Raw genomic sequence first — 18,665 nt, 5'->3', positions numbered from 1 at the left:
TTGCCCACAGAATCTTTGCAGTATTACATCATGAACCCACAAGCAGTTTCACTGGTACAACAGAGGGACCGTGTACTATATCAGGAGGCAGAGGGAGTGCATACGAGGAGATGAAGGAGTCTCTGTACCCACAGAAACATCATGAAACAGCTTTACCACCACAGAAAATGTTTGTATATACTGCACATGTGGAGGAGCACGGTTGTTTATTTCTTAAAAGATTAGATGTGTTATAATCATAGCCCTGCTTTAAAAACTAGAAACACATTTCTGCAGTAGTGTTGTGTCTTTCAGTCCTTCCAGAAAATGAGCCTGTTTCATCTGATCACTGCTAACAGCAGTTAATGCTTCTTTCCCAATCCTGTGCTAGTGTTTAAGAAGCAAACACAGTTAGACTTGCTCTGTCCTTTAGAACTTCAGTTATGAGAGGGTTTCATATTGCAGGTAACTATTCAGCTTATAATGGCAAGCCTTGAGTCTTTTAAGGCTGTCATGTCTAAAAAACTGAAAGTAAGTTTTCAAGCTCAGTGTCTAAGAACAGCCTATTGGGTGTGCTGTCATTATGAAAGTTGAGTGATATCATTTACTGGAATTTGTTCTGTTTCTTTCAAAATACAGGGATCTAGGGATGACTTGAGCACAGCCGGAGGATTTCAGAGCCAGGCAGCAATGAAACATGCAAACTCTGTGGACACGTCCTTTTCCAAAGATGTTCTGAACTCTATAGCAGGTATAAATGACAGATTGAACACGCACACAAGTAGATTTCTGTGTATCTCAATCCATCGTGCTTTCTGCTTAGTATTCATGGAGGATATCATTAATCCATTTCATACAATATTCAGGGAAACATGGTATACAATGTTTCTCTTCCCTTTGGGTGTTTTTGGATTGATTTTTATTTCTCTTGTGAAGCCGCTCTTCTTCCACTGCTTCACTTATGCTCCTGCTTTGGAATGATGCCAGTATTCAGGCTCTCACAAATCCCTCTGCCTGAGTTCATTCTTGTAGTTTCTGCCTGACTTAAGAATAGTTCCAAGGTTTCTCCTGTGAACTCCTGAAGTCTCTTGGAGGCAAGTTTTCTTAGTTTTTCCAGGCTTAATGGAAGGGTAGAAACACAACTTACTTTGTTTACTTCCTCCAAACCCCATTTCAAAATTCAGGGAAGTGCATGGGCATCTTTCCACTGCTTTTTGTGTCTTTAGGTCAGGCCTTACAGAATGCAACAGGCTATTTTAACACCATGAATAACAGCAAACTGAATCATTTTACTTCAACCGGTTGCGTGTTTTCAGTACTAAGCATACCCATCAATAGCTTTGCTATTGGAAGTTGAAAGCACTGGTGTCAATCCAGCATGTGACACTTTTTATGTTTTCCATATTTCTTGTTAGTTTTTGTATCCATAAATGTTTTAGTTTAGCACGTTTGCTATGACTTTCATTTACAGCCTTTTCATCAATAGCTATCTCTGCAGCAAACCATGCTGACTCCAGAGCTTCCTTAGCAAGTCTTGAATCTAACCCAAGTACCAATGAAAAAAACAGTGAGAGAACTGACACGTGTGAAAAGGTACATGTGCAAATGTTGAAAATGGTTACTAGAGGTGGAAACCTATCACTATACTTAACAAGGCCCTTTGCTGCCAATTCAACAGATCATGAGACCTTTGTCTTTGATTGGATCAACTCTTCGTTTTGACAAGTTGGATCAAGCTGAAACTAGAAGCCTTCTTATGTGTTTTCTTCACATTATGAAAACCATTTCAGAAGGTAAGAAAATGTGCGCTCACTACCTAATTTACATTGTTGTAAAATATTGTGAATGATGAATCCAAATAAACATCAAATTAGAATAATTATCTGTGTATTTTACAGGCTTTAGGTCAAGTTTAATTACATACATAATATATTTTAATATCTTCCTTTAGACGCACTGATTTCCTACTGGTTGCGAGCACCATTCTCAGAAATAACAGACTTTTTCAGCATTTTAGAGTAAGTTCACTTTGTGGTTGGTTGATTTGATGTTAAATTATGACGTTCTGAAGTGACTGCTGCAAGTAATTTCTCTTTGGGTTTGTCCACCTTGTGGAATAGGCTGAGATAGCTCTTGTATCTTAGACTATTTTGCTATAATCTTCCAAAATCGTAATGAGACATTACCAATAAAATCTATATCCTCCAGTATGTTGGTCATCTCCATGAACAGGGAGTATAATGCTTCAGGTGTTCCTCCTGAAAGAGATTTTCTTAGCAGTTTCCCCATTTGGGGTTGAGATTCTATTATTCTCTTGAGAAAACAAAATTATTTAGCTCCCCAAAACTTCCAAACCATGAGAAAAGCCATGTAATGTAGGAATACCTGCTTTTCACATCTCCAAGGTGGTCTGCTCAATCCAATCTATGCATGTCTGCAGAATCCATGCAGGTAGCTGTTTTCAGAATTTCCTCACCATCTTGTAAGTGAAATGTGAGTTATTTAACTTCAGCTGGTGAAGAAGCAATGCTTTTGCAGCCAAGTCTTTGCTTTTGACTTTGCCTCCTCACCAAGCAGGAATCTTCAACCATGGAGAAAGGGGAAAAAAGGTGTGGAAAGTGGTGCCACATGTTGTGCATCCTTAGGCTGGGAACTGCTGCATTCTGTTCTGTTTGCTTACTAGGAGGTGCATACGCCACAGGCACTAAGATTCAGCATTTTTTCATAATTAGGAAGCCATTAATAGACGTAAAATGTGTTGTTTTATCTTTCAGGGTTTGTCTGCAAAATTTCAGATATCTAGGAAAGCGCAATATTGTAAGGTAATTCTCTCAGTTATAGACTGTATGTTACAGTATTTAAATATTGCTGCATTACATTAGTCTTAAATGAGGTTAACAATGTATCTATCAGTTTTCTCCTGAAAGCATCAGTCTGACATTCAGAAGCCAATGCACGCTTCATTTTTTCTTTTATGCAATGTTACTGTGATGTTCTGGATATCTGAGTACATACCTGGTGTAAGAGATTAATTGCGTGTAATGATATGATAACCACTACTGCATTTATAACCCAAAATACTGGGCCATTCTCAACCATGTTTCTGAGCATATGCCAAACAAAGGAACTTGAGCACTGTATTTTCCATCTATATAATGGAAAGAATAGTTTTAATGGGCATAGATAAATGTTCCACAGCATTACAAATAAAATATCTTCTGTCTCTACCCACTCTCTGAAAAAGCATGAGATCGTGTTCCAGCTGTGAAATGTGAAATGCACACTTTGTCTCAGTTGAAGTTTCATTTTTAATTTAATGTCACCACTGTGAACTTGTCTATATGTCATACTGTGGAAAAACGAAAGGTCACCAGATGAACCAGTTCATGCTCTATGGCAGGTTTTATCAGGCTTGTATTTATTCTTCAGAGGCATGGCAAAATCAATGTCGTGTTCCATAACAGATTAACAGTTATTTTCTCTTAACAGGAAAATTGCTGCTGCTTTTAAGTTTGTTCAGGCCACCCAGAATAATGGAACCCTTAAAGGTTCAAACTCCTCTGGCCAGACATCGGGTCTGCTCTCACAATGGTAATGACATGTTGTATTATTAAATCCTATAAAACCATAATCTTTGTTGTCATCCTCCAGCACTTGTACACTGTCACAGTGTTGACCAAAAAGAGGTTGACACAACATGTAACACATTTCAGAGCCCCCAAAGCCGTAACCCATAAAACAATTGAGTCCCTTTAACTTCAACTTGACTTATAAACTGTTGTTCAAAATGTTATGTTCAGAAGAATCCTTAGTTACTGTCAGTATTGTTAAGTATTGCAGAAACAGTAGCTGTTGTTTTCAGCTCAGAGCCCTATCTGAAAGATAATCCACAGTTTTCCCCAACCTGAAGGAATTCATAGGTCTGCAACTTTATGCTTTCATGGAATCTTACTGCTTTAGGGGTAAATATCTATGGATGCACTTACAGTACCGGGGAATTAATTTCTCTCCAATAACGTGGGGTTGCAGAGAGGGAAGTATCTAGCAACACAAAGTCAAACTTAAGAGTAGGTTTTGCTTGACACCCATCTTTTTACTTCCATGCTGCTAAGTGCAGTATAGTCCTATACTGTTATGTCCATGTTGCCAGTTAGAGAACCTTTCTTTCCTAGTCTTTTCCTCCATCTTCTTAGTCTAAACATTGCAAGATTTAATCATTTTCATGGACTGCATGATAATAAGCTGCAGGTGCAGCACATCTTTAATAATATTTTTGATCCTTTTAGGGGAAAGTGGGATCCTTTTCATGTTAATAATGTAGAACTCTAGAGAGAAAGCAAACTTTAGACTCTGTGCAGCTTGTGGTTGTATCTAATAGCATGGTGAGAAAGTCCACCTTCCTTATGAGCTTGGATCATTGACTTTTCTCATTTACTTATAGCTAGAATACGCTCACCATTATAAGCATGTATCTTGGAATGGAATAAAGGGGAAAAAAATGCTTTCCCTGCCATGCTTCTTTCTTTGTTCCTCTACTGTGCAGTTTTCAAGTAGCAGCACTGATTTCATTACCCCAGCTGGAACTGGCAAGAACCCCACCCTTTAGGAGACTCTTGTTTGGTTGCGTGTTTGCAGATGAACCAATATCCAGAAAGTCACGTTTCTGCTGTCTCCAGGGCCTTCACACTTTATGCCCTCACAGATCAGCATTTGTTGTCTAAATGGCTATTTGTTTGGCCTGTTGTAATACAGAGCATTTTTTGATGATGAGTTCAGAGTTGAAGTATTGCTGGTGAACAGCTCTAACTTGCACTTACTTATATTTATGTATTTCAGTTTGCTGAAATAGTCATATGAAACCAGACTTTCCACCCCACCCCAAAAAAAACTCCACCAAAAAAACCCTTGAGATCAAATTTCCAAATCCATTAGATTGCCAGGATGCCCACTGACATCCTTCCACTGTTGACCATTAATGGAAGACTTTATCACATTGATTGGCAAAAGTCTGGCCATCAATTCTGTACATGTGTTGGGAACATTTTCTTTCTGCAAATCTGAAATGTTAATTTTCTAAATTATTTTTGTTAAAATAACCAACATAAAAGAGGGTTTAGCTAGGTGCAGGAAGTAATTCTGTCTTAGAATATTTTTAAATTATGCAAATTTAGGAAGCTACATTTTTTAAAAGAAATTAAATAAAAATATATTTTAATAAGTGACCTGAATTTTGAGAGATGTTAAATCTTGCTAAATTCTGTAGTGGTTACAAATTCAAAACCCTTTCAAAAATTATGATAAGCATTGGTACGTTAGTTGTAAGCTTCTCATTATAGATTAACAATGTGTTTGTCAGCATCAAAGAAGGTTAAAAAAACACACTCATACACACGCGCATATTTTTGCTGTCATTGTCAGGTTGTCATCATTTTTTTCCCCTCATAGAAGCTGTATTAGTTCTTTCATAAGTAGGATATATTTCTCTTGTATTCTGAGTTAACAGAACTCATCTCAGTTTCTCTTCACCCAAAGGCAGTTTTCTAAACATCAGCCAGCTATTTAAGCTGATGCTCTTTTTTCAGTGTTCAATGAGTGTTTTGTCTCCTGTGTACTCCAGAAATCACAGCACATCTGTTTGTTCTGTCCACCTCATTGACTTTCTTCTTCATCTTTGTTTCTCTGAAAAAAATTTGCATAAATTTGTTTAACTTAGCCTTTGAGAAGTACTGCAGAAAATTCTGACATGGAAAAATTCTGTACAGGCATGCAAGTTTATTCTTTGTTTCTGTTTTTTAATGGTACCTTTCAATTTCAGGATGCATTCTACTTCTAGTCATGATGGCCACAAGCATCACAGGTCTCAAACGTTACCAATAATCCGTGGCAAAAATGCACTTTCTAACCCCAAACTCTTGCAGATGATAGACAGCAGCACTGCAAGTAAGTATAAAAAACTCATTTACTTCCCTCTGGAATTCTATGGGGTTTGGATCAGGCTCTATACAATTAAATCTGTTCTCATGAGTGCCTCTGAAAGCCTGAAGAGAAGAGCCTAAACATAAATAGAGCTGCTGACCCTGCTTTTTTTCCAGGATAGTAAGAAATCTGAGCTTAAATTTGGTCAAACTTCATTTAGAAACAAAATTAATTACAATAACCTGACATATTTAAATAGCCTCTAATGACAAGTTATTCCCCACTTCCCAGCATCTCTTGCATCTATGGTTACATACCTTGCTGTACAAGCAGATGTACACTGGTTGAAATATTACATTTATTAGATCTAGCAATAAAAGTGACCTTTTCATGACAGAAAGTTCTTTAAATGATGAGATCAAAGTCATCTATCCCACTTTCCAATTAGGTTTCTCTCCTCCTTTGAGGATGAGCAGCAACAATGAAAGAATATACTCTTATCAGTGGTGCAGCTGGTAAAAGTTGACTCAAATTCCCTTCCCTTTCATCTCCTGTGAGTAGTTTTCTTCAAAATACCCCGTCAGTAAATGTAAAGTTAGGACCCCATCTCTACTGTGCTGAGACTTAATGACCAGATTGCAGAATTACATAATCTTTAACTACACTCAGAAGATTGTTTGTTATCTTGCTTTTTATATGTTGCAGGCACCTCCAATGAAACGGACATTGTACAGTATGTAGACACAGAGGCAAACATTGCTACAGAAGTTTCCCTCACAATCCTTGACCTGTTGTGTCTTTACACTCTGAATCACCAGGTATGTTTTGCTGTTTCATTTTCTGCTTGAACTGGTGCCATGTAGGATACGTGGTGGAAGGAAGGCCTGGGGCAGCAGGCACGCAGAAAACTTGAAATGCCTGAGACAGCAGGATAGGGAAACAAGATATGCCAGTCCTCAGTGAAGGTATTTTATGAAGGAATTGACTCGTAATACCCAAACTGAATAGAAGGATGTGGAAGAAGAGCATCCTATGCATCCAGGACTATGTACAGCCCTGCTGTGCATGAAAGTGTTGTGCATCTACTAATACATCACCTTATCTGAATCATGCTTATCCCATTAGATTTCAGACATTTTAGACAAATGATTTCCAAACTGCTTATCATCTATATGTCTTCAAGCCAGCAGGTGGATCCTCTGCCTTTTTAAAAATTGCTCTACAAATATTGGCCCAGATGACTTGCTGAAGGTCTCACAGATACAGTACAGCAGGCAGCTCCTTTTAGATTTAGTGTCTCCTTTCTGCCACCCTAGCCCTTAAATCTAGTGTGTACCATCTACAAGTAGGAGTACAGGCATAGGGAAGTGCTGTCCTGGAAAAACTGCAAGTAAAAAGAGTCTGCAGCAAGCTGGGAATGCCTCATCTGTGGAGATTTTACATTGAAAAAAGCATCTCTGTAGGAACATTCTGATGTAACATCCAGCACATCCTTCTTCTGTTTATTCACTTTAATAACCAGAATGTCCTGTCTTGTCTGTGAACTTTTCAGAGGCAGCTCCAGCAATCCGATTGCCAGAATGCACTGATGAAGAAAGTCTTTGACACACACATGCTCTTTTTGCAAATCAACCAGTCAGCAGCAGCTCTCAAGCACGTCTTTGCTGCCCTACGGCTGTTCGTAGGCAAGGTAACTATGGTTTTTTTCTGTTAGTCTGACCTATTCTGTTACAGCAAGTGCAGCTTGAGGGCAGTTGGGTACTTTGACAGAGTTCCGAACTTCACTGTATTAATGCTCATTCCTGAGAAAGATCTTCTGATTTATTGCTGATTAAAAGTGAGAAGTTCACAATATCTGAAAAATTAGTTGTGTTTTGGAAAATGAAAAATTTACTAAGAAAGTGAAACTTGTAAAGTAAATAGATAAGTAATGTCCAGGTCTGTGGTATCTGGCTATGTCATTGGCTTTCATGTTTTTACCCCCCATGGAAGAAAGCTTGAAACCCTAGAGGTCCATGGTCTTCATGGCAGACACCTGGGTTGCAGAATCCAGCGGTGAATGATTACAGCTGTCCCCAGAGGAGTTAGCAGGAGAGTACTCCCTACGCTTCACCAAAAGTTCATCCAAACTAATAGTTTTACAAATACCTTGTTTTCAACACAGAAGAGTTTTTGGACAAAAACATGCTTATGTGTCAAACTGTTTATTTGCTTGCATTGCACATATGTAAATGATCATGGGCAATTAGACACTTTGTGCCAACTGCAAAGGCTGCACAATTTCCAAGTCATAGACTCAGATGAGATCCTCTTAAAATGAACCGGAACGTAGCACACAGATAACAATTGCTATGGGGAAGTGAGAATAAGCAAGGCTGGCCTGATCTCCCAGATATTTCTATGAAATGCAACAGTGTAGATCAGTTTAAACCATGTGGCCTCCTTCTGGCTGTTAACTCAGGGGAAAGGAAGAGGAAATCATACTTCTCCCAGTAACCTAGCTTGAGGACATGGGGGAAATACAAAGTAAACTATCCACAGGCAGCTTTAAATTACATACCAGACAGTCAGGAACGGAAGAACTCTGTGCAGCAAGGAGGATGAATAAATATCCAGGATCATCCTTTTCATTCATCCTGTAGCTCTCAGGATTGAATTCTCTCTTCATAGTTCTCTGGGAACAGGGATCAGTCATGGTTTCTGCAGCAGAACCTCTCAGGCGGTACTTGAGATCGGTGGCCAATATGTACGTCTTCCACCTCTTTTCAGTCTGTCTTCTCTTATATTCACCCTGCTGCTAAATAGTAGGTATGGTTTGGAGAGCCATCCTTCATTCTCTGTTGTCTCCTGCTGTTCAAACCCTTGACCACTGGAAGTTCACTGACTTTGCTACTCAAAGTATTTTCTTTCTCCTGAACAGCTTTTATAGTAGTGCAGAACCTGACACACACTTTTCCTGGTTGGCTATTCTGCATTCCTTGCAGATAGGCTGCTCTGCTTTTATGCTTGCTGCGTACCAGCTGCTGTCTGGACTTCCTGGAGGCCAGTTGGATTGTTGCATTGCATATGGTGTTTGTATGAAAACCTGTGTGCAGTTTTTACTTAATCTTAATTTGCACATGGGATTGTGTTCAGCCGATGGCTGATTTTTTCACTAAACCCTGCTGTGAATGAATACGGGAGAGTGAGTTGTTTTTACTGAAAGCTTAACAGAAAAAAGTATTGACTCAGAATAACTGTACCAAGGGCTGAGAGTAGTGCTAAACATATTCACATGTTTTTTTCAATAGTTCCCATCAGCATTCTTCCAAGGGCAAGCAGATCTCTGCGGTTCACTCTGCTATGAAATCCTGAAGTGTTGTAACCACAGGTCACGTTCAACTCAGACAGAGGCATCTGCTCTTCTTTATTTTTTCATGAGAAAGAACTTTGAATTTAACAAGCAGAAATCAATAGTCAGATCCCATCTACAGGTAAGTGAAGTGTGAGATCGTCAGTATTTAGCTGATGTGTGCTGGTTTTTATCATTAATATTATTATTATTATTTTTATGCATTGTAGCAAAGCAATTCTTTTGGAGTCCTCAGACAGGCAATTCTCTGTGTTCCTGCCAAGTCTGAAGGCATTGGGCTGGATTCTCTGCTGCTCTTGGGCTGCTCGGCTCTGTTCCAGGGAGAGGCAACAGCTGTGAATGTAGCTGCATAGCCAATAAATAGCCAGATAAATAGCTATTCTTGATTCACGTGCATTGCTTGCAGCAGTGAGAACATAGCTGATGAAGGAACTAAACAGAATCTGATAGTATAGTAACAGAAATGTGAAGTCCAGTAACAATGCACTTACAACTGCAAAATGTGAGCAGTTACAAACATCGGAAAGATTACTCACAGTCCTTGTGTTCATATACGTTATCTTCTTAACACAGGTATAAAAGTGTATCTCTGCTAGCCTGGTACATCAAGTGATACTAAAATAGGGATTGAAAAATATTCAGCTATTCAGAAACTTTGATTTTCTTTGCTAATTGCACCCTGTGTTTGTTCCCCCTGTACAGCTCATCAAAGCAGTGAGCCAGCTGATAGCGGATGCAGGGATTGGCGGATCTCGTTTTCAACATTCACTTGCAATTATAAATAATTTTGCTAATGGAGACAAGCAGATGAAAGTAAGAAACATTTTTTGTCAATCACTACCTCTTGCAAAAGGTCAACAATTTCAGAGGAGCAAGTGTTTCAGTGAATAAAATTGCAGGCTTTTATTAAGAAAGTGATTTATGCACTCATAGTGTGCCTTTTTCAGGCAGCCTGAAATTCATGAAAATGTTTGTGACTCAGAAGCTTAATAATTGAAAATAATTTTTAAAACAAAGAGATTTTTTTGAAAATTGTATTGTTTGTTATTCACTGCTTATTTTGTTCATTTTTCTGATGTCAGAGACTATACCATGCATTGTGAAACACAATGAAACACAATTGCCGTTGACAAACAATTTTGAGTCTATAAAATGTCCCTTTAGTCTGTTCAGTAAATGTGTAGCAAAAACATGCACAACAATTGAGTTTTTTAACAGCTTGCTAACTCCCTCAAAAAGGCACTTAGCTCTTAGATTAGTTACCATTGCTATTATATCCATTGTCTGTACTAAAGGTGTTGGGAAAGGATTCCAGTTTTTAGTTATTACAATTCCTGTCCAAACATTTGTCAACACACATTCTGAATTTTATACTTTGGAGGTGTTTTTCCTTCTCTGAAGATGACTTTAGGGTATCTCCACTGAGGTTAATAATAAAGTTAGTTTAAGCAAATTGGTAGATAATTAGCATGAGCAATTTGATCTCTTACTTAATAAGATGCAGTTACAATTGTATTTGTTTTCAAAGTGCAGCTTTGATTTCCCAGCACTGCTGTCAGTCACACTGCTTCTGTAACGTGTTCATCTCTTTGTGATGTAGAGGATAGAGGATTTAATTCCATTTAATTTTTCTGGATGGTTTTACTTTTAAACAAAGGGAACAAGGGAAAAAAAGTCTGAAAATAGAAATGTATTTCATTGCCTATCTGAAAACGAGAAACTACAGAGCTAGTTAAATGTGTTGAGGACAGCTGATAAGTGTAATACAAAGACACTGTTATAATCTTGCGCAGTGTGAGAAGGCCAGGAGCCAGGCTGTTGTGCTTTATTCACTGTGGTGAAACATGCTGTGAGTGTAGTTAAGCAGGACTATCTATAGCGCACAGTGCTGTTAGTCAGCTGAAAGTGTACAAGAATCCAGTTCTGGATCCAGTAAGCAACCAAGGAACAAATGTTTCAGTTTGCTGACTTCAGCAGAGTTGTTGCATACAGACAGTGGTACAGCTGAGCAACTGAGATATCTAGTAGGTGCTGTGACACATCAGTAAAAAAAGTTAAGGATCTGCGTACAATGCATATGTACTGTGGAACTGTGACTCTGCTTCAAAGCCTGCTGAATTAGGGAAGGGGAAGAAGGTCTTCCATAAGCAGGACTCCAGCTCATTCAGGAGTGCTGCATCTGGCTCTTTGGATGATTTTAGTGATGTATTGCTTATCTTTCCCAAAGAACGTTAATTTCCCAGCAGAGGTGAAGGATCTGACCAAACGCATCAGAACGGTTTTGATGGCCACAGCTCAGATGAAGGAGCATGAGAAAGACCCTGAGATGCTTGTGGATCTGCAGTACAGCCTAGCAAATTCATATGCCAGCACACCTGAATTACGTAGGACATGGCTTGAAAGCATGGCCAAGATTCATGCAAGAAATGGAGATTTATCAGAGGTAATGTAAATAAATGAATAGGAAATCCATTTGTCTTTAGGCTGGGATGTTCTGATGAAAAGGGCTCTGGAAGACAGACAAGACTAGTGATATAAGAGAATCATACAGTGTGTCTCATACCCTTGAAATTAGAAGAAGACAAGTTTGAAAAACACCTAGAGAAGTGATACGCTCATTATCCCAGTGTGCCGAATCGTGACTACCTGATAGGTGTTTGAGCAAGACTTGAAAATGTCTGACGGGCAAGCTGTGGTCAGTATCACATTTGCAGCTCTGCTGCTTAAGCCAAACAAGCACAGCAGCTGTAGTGTAGATGAGGTTATGAGCAGTGCATAACTTACATGAAGGATTTTCTTCTCCCTCACTACGGCATAGGAGAGGAGCTTTGTTTATAATGTGTTGTCCTTTTCATCAAAAACTAAACAGGTGATGCAAAACTCCAGTGCATAACCCAGGAATATCTTATTTACTAAGTAATCTTAATGGTTTTCTTGAGCAAATCTATGCTTTTACCCAAGATACGTAGTGAAATTAACACTCAAGAAGGATTTCATCATTTAATCCTTTATTGTCTTAAATGTTTATATTAATTTTGTCTTCCCTTTTCTGCAGCATGACTTGACAGTGATGAAAGTATGTGCTCCTTATCCCATGTAAGCTGTAAGTCATACAGTGTACTTTAACATATACATGTATTTTTTCTCTCGTTACAGGCTGCTATGTGCTATATTCATATCGCTGCTCTCATTGCGGAGTACCTGAAAAGAAAGGGTAAGATTAACATATTCAAAACCAACTATGTATCTATAAACATTATTGAAAATAATTTTTGGCTTTCCTGCTTTCCTTCCTTATATATAAAGTATTCTTAAAGCTGCTTGAATTCTTCCCAAATATTTTATTTTTAAAATACATTGTAAATGCTAGTCTTAGCACTGGAACAGTGAATGCGTGTGTTTTGGGTAAAGAGGGTTAATTAAATGTTTAGTAAGCTACTGCTAAAAGAGAATGCTTCACTTGTTAGTCTGTCGTTATTAAATATGCATGTATTAACACATACCGGTAGCAGTATACTAATACCATCTTACACTATCATAGGTTACTGGAAAATGGAAAAGATTTGTACCTCACGTATGCTCCTGGAAGATGGTCAAGTCTCTGATAGTAATGTGTTACTAACAACTCACAATGGAGGAAGTGAGTGCTCTAACCATGCCTGTTTATGGGTCAAATAACATAATTAGGGAATCAAATTACTGTTCTCCAATTAATCTGGAAAAATACCTACCAAAGCAAAAATATTTATAGTGCATGTTGATGGCTGTAATAGCAAGCAAGTAATGTCAGAAACATTATACGTTACTTTCCTGATGCTCTTGTGCTGGTTTGATGAATTGCTCAGAATGTCTCTGGTTAAGGGCTTCTTCAGCAAAAGAGCAGTCTGGTCTTCATCGGCAACAGAAATCCCTCTCAGGTCAATTGGCGTTTAGCACACAAATCCGTGTCCAATTCCTTGACTATCCAAAGCCAGGAGGGCAGAGGGGCAGAATTAATATCTGGTTATCCATACGTAACTTGGTATAGATAAAGATATTTTTTTTTTAATCTGTGACGCTTATTAGAGAAATAAAGTGCAGTCTTATATTTTTAAATGCTTCTATGCCAACGGTTATTTAGTTTATGAAATGTGTATTTCAAAGTAAGTCCTCAGTATGAGATATTTTAGCAGTTTTCACAAAGAGCAATTTCTAGGGACAAGGGCAAATATCTGGGGAAGAGAAAACTTAGTTTTGGAAAGACCATAGTTCTTCAATACACTTAGAAATGTCTGTGGGCGAGATGAAAAAATACATCCTTTTAGAAGGAAGCTTTCTGTGATGAGCAATATTTCAGAGATGGTTCAGTAGTGGAAAAATACTTTGCATGAATCACAGATCACAGTAGGTAGAGTGAAGAACTTGTGGGTCATTTTAAACCTATGTTTAAATTATTTTCAAAACTTGACAGAGGGGATGGAGTCCCTCTGACTCAATGTGTAAAGGTTAGCTTTTTAATTGTGCCTTAGTAGCATTTTCCTACTTTTAAATTGAACATGGACCATGTCAGGAGTTCATCACCTCCACGGTTTACCTTCTCCGTTCGAGAGTGGTAGTAAAATCTTTGTGGGTCAGACTTTGCCTGATCAGCAGTGTGCCATGCCTGTGTAAGTTGTTCCTTCTGCAACCACTGCACTAAGGCACCAGCTTAGCGAATATTAGATGTAAGCTTAGTTTTAATCCTTGTGAGCCTTCCCATCGGCAGCTTCTGCCACTCGCCTGAGCTTTCTACAAGAGAGTTCCTCAGTTAGGGCTGCGCTCGCCCTGCTGACTCTGGGCAGGATAAGGGAGCCGCTGCCAGGGCATCCTCCAGCCCGGCAAGGGCACAGCGTGCCCCGGAGTGGCCATCTCCCCATCGGCTGTGGCAAGCCCAGGTTGACCGTGCTCCTCTCGCTTAGGAAACCTGATGGGTGGCACAAGTGCAGGTCCCAGAGCGTAGCATGAAGTGCCCTTAGGTCAGGCCGGGAGTCACAGTGCTGGTTTCACAAGTATAAATTGTCTCGCCTCAGTCTGCAACAGTAATTCCTGTATAGAGGAGTGCTGCACGTGTAGTTTTGCAAGGACTGCCCGCACTGTACAGCTAAGGAACCGAAATGCCAAAGAGTAAGGCTGCATCAGGAAAATGTTACGGTTACCCTGGACGAGTGGATTTATATCATAGAGAAAATGTGTAATAGTGTCATAAATTCAGTCAGTTCCATTTGTGTTTCTCATCACTTGGCTGTGAAAAAAGTAATTAATCCAGTCAAATAAAATCAGCTCTGTTTAATGGCATCCAATAACCTTTTGAATTATCTGGTTATTCAGTCATTAATTAACATTGTTATGACTTGCACTTCAAGGCTTATTTTCCATGGGGTGGCCTGCTTTTCTGAGCATTACCCCCAACATTAAAGAAGAAGGTGCTATGAAGGAAGACTCTGGAATGCAAGATACTCCCTACAATGAGGTCAGCAGCATTAACATTTATATAGTTGTTCTATATTAACAGAGAGTGTTATTTCTAATGGATGCCTGTGCATGTTACAACAAATTACAGTGAGAGTGTACTTCACAGAGTATCAAAAGGCACACAGCTTTTGAGTGAAATGTCAAAGCTGTTGTGCTAAATAGCAGGGATAGGTGTTTAGCTAAGCAGAACATTAAGTACCAGAGCTGGAAGTTAGGGCAGGGGGGAACCCACGAAGCAAACCCGCTCTTCTGAATGAGATGTCAAGTATTCAAGTATTTTCATGTTACTGTTATTTCAGGTTTTTTATCTAAAGAAGAGCTAGGTCACCAATACGTGATTAAACATTGTGTCATTGAAATAAACCTTAATATAGAAGATACAGAATAAAAATGAAATAGTGGGTATGTGCTTTTGCTGCATTGCTATTAATTAAATGCCACCAGCTGTCGAGTCACTGAACTATTTGTATTTGTGGAACTGCAGAATATTCTGGTGGAGCAGCTGGAGTTGTGTGTTGAATACTTGTGGAAGTCCGAGAGATATGAGCTTATTGCTGAGGTTAACAAGCCTATCATTGCTGTTTTTGAGAAGCAGAGGGACTTTAAAGTAAGTTGGGTTTTGTTGGTTTTTTGGGTTTTTTAAAGTTATCTTAAAACAACAGTAAAGATCAAAATTTTGAGGGGGGGGGCGGAGTACTTTCTTTAAAAGGAATTGTTTTTTTCTTCCTGTCTGTAATTTCTCCTTCTAATGCTTTGTGCTGTGAGTAAATAAAAAACTCTGGTATCTTACCTTCCTCTTTTCAGCATCAACAGTAAATGCGCAAAAAAATTTCCAACAAACCTCTTGTGTTAGCCAGTGGATGTGAATTTTTACATCTGTTTTTAAACCAAGAGCACATTTGCATTGTATTTAAGTTTAGAAACTGCTGATAAATTGTGTGATCTCTTCATAATTCCAGGGTTTCTTCATTTATTTACTTGGCAATTTCATTACATAATGGATAATCAGATGATAATCTCATTAGTGATTTTTCTGGTTTTAAATTAAAAAAAAAAAAAGGAAAGAGGTAGGTATCGATAAGCTGTGTGCTGAGGAAGCAAGTCCTCAGTTTTTAACTTAGTTGAAATTTTAATTCACTATCCTGAGAAAGTATTTTTTACTGATAATTGTGGATAGCATTTCTTTGCATGGGGTTGGGAGCTGATTGGAATTGTTGGCACCCTGCTCTTGCCTGCATGTAGGACACTTGGGTTCTCTGACCTCTTAGTAGGTCCCTGCCACTGTCTGGTGGTTGGGATGATTGTCTTCCTGTGTGACCCTGTACACAAAGGCACCCACTACCACAGAACTGCTCAGAAGATGACAGAAACCCTGAAATAAGTCTTCAGTGACTCCTAACAAGGTTAAACTATTCCCTTAGCACGTACAGCCATCTTTGCAAAGGTTTGGGAATCCAGTTAGGGCAAGCCATGTTTATGCAGAGCTGTACTGTCATTTCCCAAAGCACTCGCATGCTCTCGCTTCCCCTCTCTCTCCCTGTTTCTTCATGTAGAGGCTGTCCGATTTGTACTACGACATCCACCGCTCATACCTGAAGGTTGCAGAAGTAGTGAACTCCGAGAAACGTCTCTTTGGGCGATATTACCGTGTTGCGTTTTATGGGCAGGTAAGTCAGCTTGTGCTCTTTTGTCTCCAAAGATTCCCAGATTTCAGCCATGTTCTTCTGATGTATTTCAGGGAAGCTAAAGCAGGGAAGCACTTGGCAGTGAATTGTGGGGTGGAAAGTGCCTCGTGGGTCAGACTCCAAGTAGGATTTTACTTAGAAAAGAGAGCACTCAGTTGCATCAATGTAAACTGCTGCTTTGGATTTAATGGTGTAATGGAGAACAGACTTGTACATCAGCTTTTGTTCTTGACTTCATCAGGCAAAACTGAGACTGAGGCAGGGCAGATTTTTTCAGAGTAAAACTTAAATAAAACCAGATAAGACATCTTTGAGATATGGCGCTCTCCTCTAATAGAGCTTAAAGCAGAGCAGTATGCAGTAGGTGTTTTGATGTTTCTCGCGGACTCTGACTTCTGCTTTCAGGCGACCTCTGATTCCGTGCAATATACTGTAGAGTAGTTTTATTCCCTCTGCTGTGCTTCAGCATCCTCAAAGCATTATTCTGTGCTTTCTTCCACTACAAACCAGTGTAGCAATCCAGCATGTTCCTTTAAGACCTGGTTTTGGCAAGCACACAATTTCCTTTAAAATAATACGGTGTGTATACAACAGATTGATGTGAATCATTCTGTTTGCTAATTAGATTTTAATGCAGAAATTTGCTCTTTTCTCCTTTTGATCTTATTCAAGGCTGTGGTAAGTCTAGTTCTTTTGCATGTTTTGTATAATTCTCCTCACACGTCCTTCATCCTTCCCTGTACTGTTACTTAACATTAACTTTCCCATGCTCTCGATTCTTTGGTTGGTGGCAGATGAAATAATGTCGTTTCATTCATTGTTGCATCCTGCAAACTAACTTTTGTTTGTTCAGTTACCGGAATTACCAAGCTGTATCTGTCGCCATGTTGTGTGTGCATCGTGGGGCCCAATGCTGCGTCATCTCATCTCAGTGGAAGTTTTTCTCTCAGCTTCACTGGGAGCGGGATTGGACCCTTTCTTCCTCCGTTGAAAAACTTGGCGTAGCATTAACGCTGTTTGAATGCAAGCCTGCTTTCCTGGCCTGTGCAGCAGCTCCAAAGAGGAAGGCTGTTGTGTCAGTCTGTGATCTATGGCAATGGTAACTGGAGCACTCTGGGCAGGGTGCGGCCACCTTCCTGGTAGTCCCTTGTAGGAGCAAGCAAATTGTAAGTCAGAGGGAAATGGCAAGCCCTGGCTCTTCATACAGATTAGCAAAGCTGACCTTGCCAAGTGCAAGGAGAAAGCCACCTGCACCTGAGGAAGGGTAGAGTTTTCCTAAAGCCTGACCTTCCTCAAAATGAGGGCAGTGGAGGGGGAAATAGGACTCTCCTACTTGCAGCTTCTTGCCAGGGCTCTCCCAGAGGCAGCTACTTGTAAGTGGGTAGTTTATCTGCAGCAGTTCTGCTGAACTGCGTTAAAATCTCTGTTACAGTGCAATGACTTTTCAGCTGCCAGTGCCACAAGGGCAACTTCATTTAAACAGCTTTAATGCTCTAAAGCGTATGACTTTTTCATAGCTGTGTATTGCTCGGTCTGTTCCCTGGTGCCCCCGGACACTGAGGTCTAAATGCAAACAAGCACAGCTTCCTCCTTTCTTTTTGCAGGAGAGATGTTATGTGGTAGAAAGTGGGACTGCTCTGTATTGCTCCTTACAGAGGCATAGTGACAAAAGTGTACAGCACAGGGCAAATAATTAAAGGTAGATCATTCCCACAAGCATTACTTCTGCCTCATTTACTGAGGTAAATAGGGGTGGGTGTGTAGAACTGATTAAGGAGGGCTTACCAGTACACAAAGCACCACGGCAGGTGTGGGAGCTACAGATGAAGCTTGACCTGGAAGGAGAGACAGAGAGAACAGTCTGTTCCCACATACTGGTTGTACCTGCATATTTTTCCCTTGAAAAGTTTTCCTTCTTTATTTCTGTCAGTCCCTTTTACCCATGTGCCACTTGCTTCCATTTTGGCTGTGCAGCTGGAAAGGTATGGGGCCTTTTGGTCCTTCTGTAGCCAAGAGTATTGCAGGCCTCCATGCTGAAAGCAGTCTCAGTGCCCAATTAATTTAAAACATTAAAAGCAATTCCCTGTTTTTGTGCTTCTGGCAGACCTTGCACACTTCCTCCCAGAAGCTAATGGTTGCAGGTTTTACTAGTATTACGCAGTTAAACCAGTGTAAAGCAATATGAATCGCTTTGCTTAGGCCACTACAAAGGAAATGCCACAGAAGGAAACTCAGTATGCAGG

At 39.6% G+C, this 18,665-nt stretch overlaps 1 protein-coding gene across 14 annotated transcripts in view; it reads left to right on the top strand.

Annotated features, from left to right (window-relative positions):
* Nucleotides 1–18,665, top strand: part of DOCK10 (dedicator of cytokinesis 10) — a 166,363-nt gene that overhangs the window by 134,724 nt on the left and 12,974 nt on the right. For 11 of the 14 annotated variants that reach the window (XM_069792124.1, XM_069792123.1, XM_069792122.1 and 8 more), the window contains exons 34-50: nucleotides 619–730; nucleotides 1,451–1,572; nucleotides 1,658–1,772; nucleotides 1,931–1,997; nucleotides 2,754–2,801; nucleotides 3,469–3,570; nucleotides 5,795–5,919; nucleotides 6,601–6,713; nucleotides 7,448–7,585; nucleotides 9,186–9,368; nucleotides 9,950–10,060; nucleotides 11,475–11,690; nucleotides 12,404–12,461; nucleotides 12,789–12,887; nucleotides 14,629–14,735; nucleotides 15,222–15,344; nucleotides 16,291–16,404. In XM_069792124.1, the coding sequence (XP_069648225.1) occupies nucleotides 619–730; nucleotides 1,451–1,572; nucleotides 1,658–1,772; nucleotides 1,931–1,997; nucleotides 2,754–2,801; nucleotides 3,469–3,570; nucleotides 5,795–5,919; nucleotides 6,601–6,713; nucleotides 7,448–7,585; nucleotides 9,186–9,368; nucleotides 9,950–10,060; nucleotides 11,475–11,690; nucleotides 12,404–12,461; nucleotides 12,789–12,887; nucleotides 14,629–14,735; nucleotides 15,222–15,344; nucleotides 16,291–16,404 (1,953 nt within the window). The remainder of the gene's footprint in view (nucleotides 1–618; nucleotides 731–1,450; nucleotides 1,573–1,657; nucleotides 1,773–1,930; nucleotides 1,998–2,753; nucleotides 2,802–3,468; nucleotides 3,571–5,794; nucleotides 5,920–6,600; nucleotides 6,714–7,447; nucleotides 7,586–9,185; nucleotides 9,369–9,949; nucleotides 10,061–11,474; nucleotides 11,691–12,403; nucleotides 12,462–12,788; nucleotides 12,888–14,628; nucleotides 14,736–15,221; nucleotides 15,345–16,290; nucleotides 16,405–18,665) is intronic. The other 3 variants (XM_069792127.1, XM_069792125.1, XM_069792128.1) reach the window with 3 other exon arrangements.

The sequence above is a fragment of the Haliaeetus albicilla genome, chromosome 9 (genome assembly GCF_947461875.1).
Source record: "Haliaeetus albicilla chromosome 9, bHalAlb1.1, whole genome shotgun sequence".
NCBI lineage: Eukaryota > Metazoa > Chordata > Aves > Accipitriformes > Accipitridae > Haliaeetus > Haliaeetus albicilla.
This window is presented reverse-complemented; position numbering and strand designations above follow the sequence as displayed.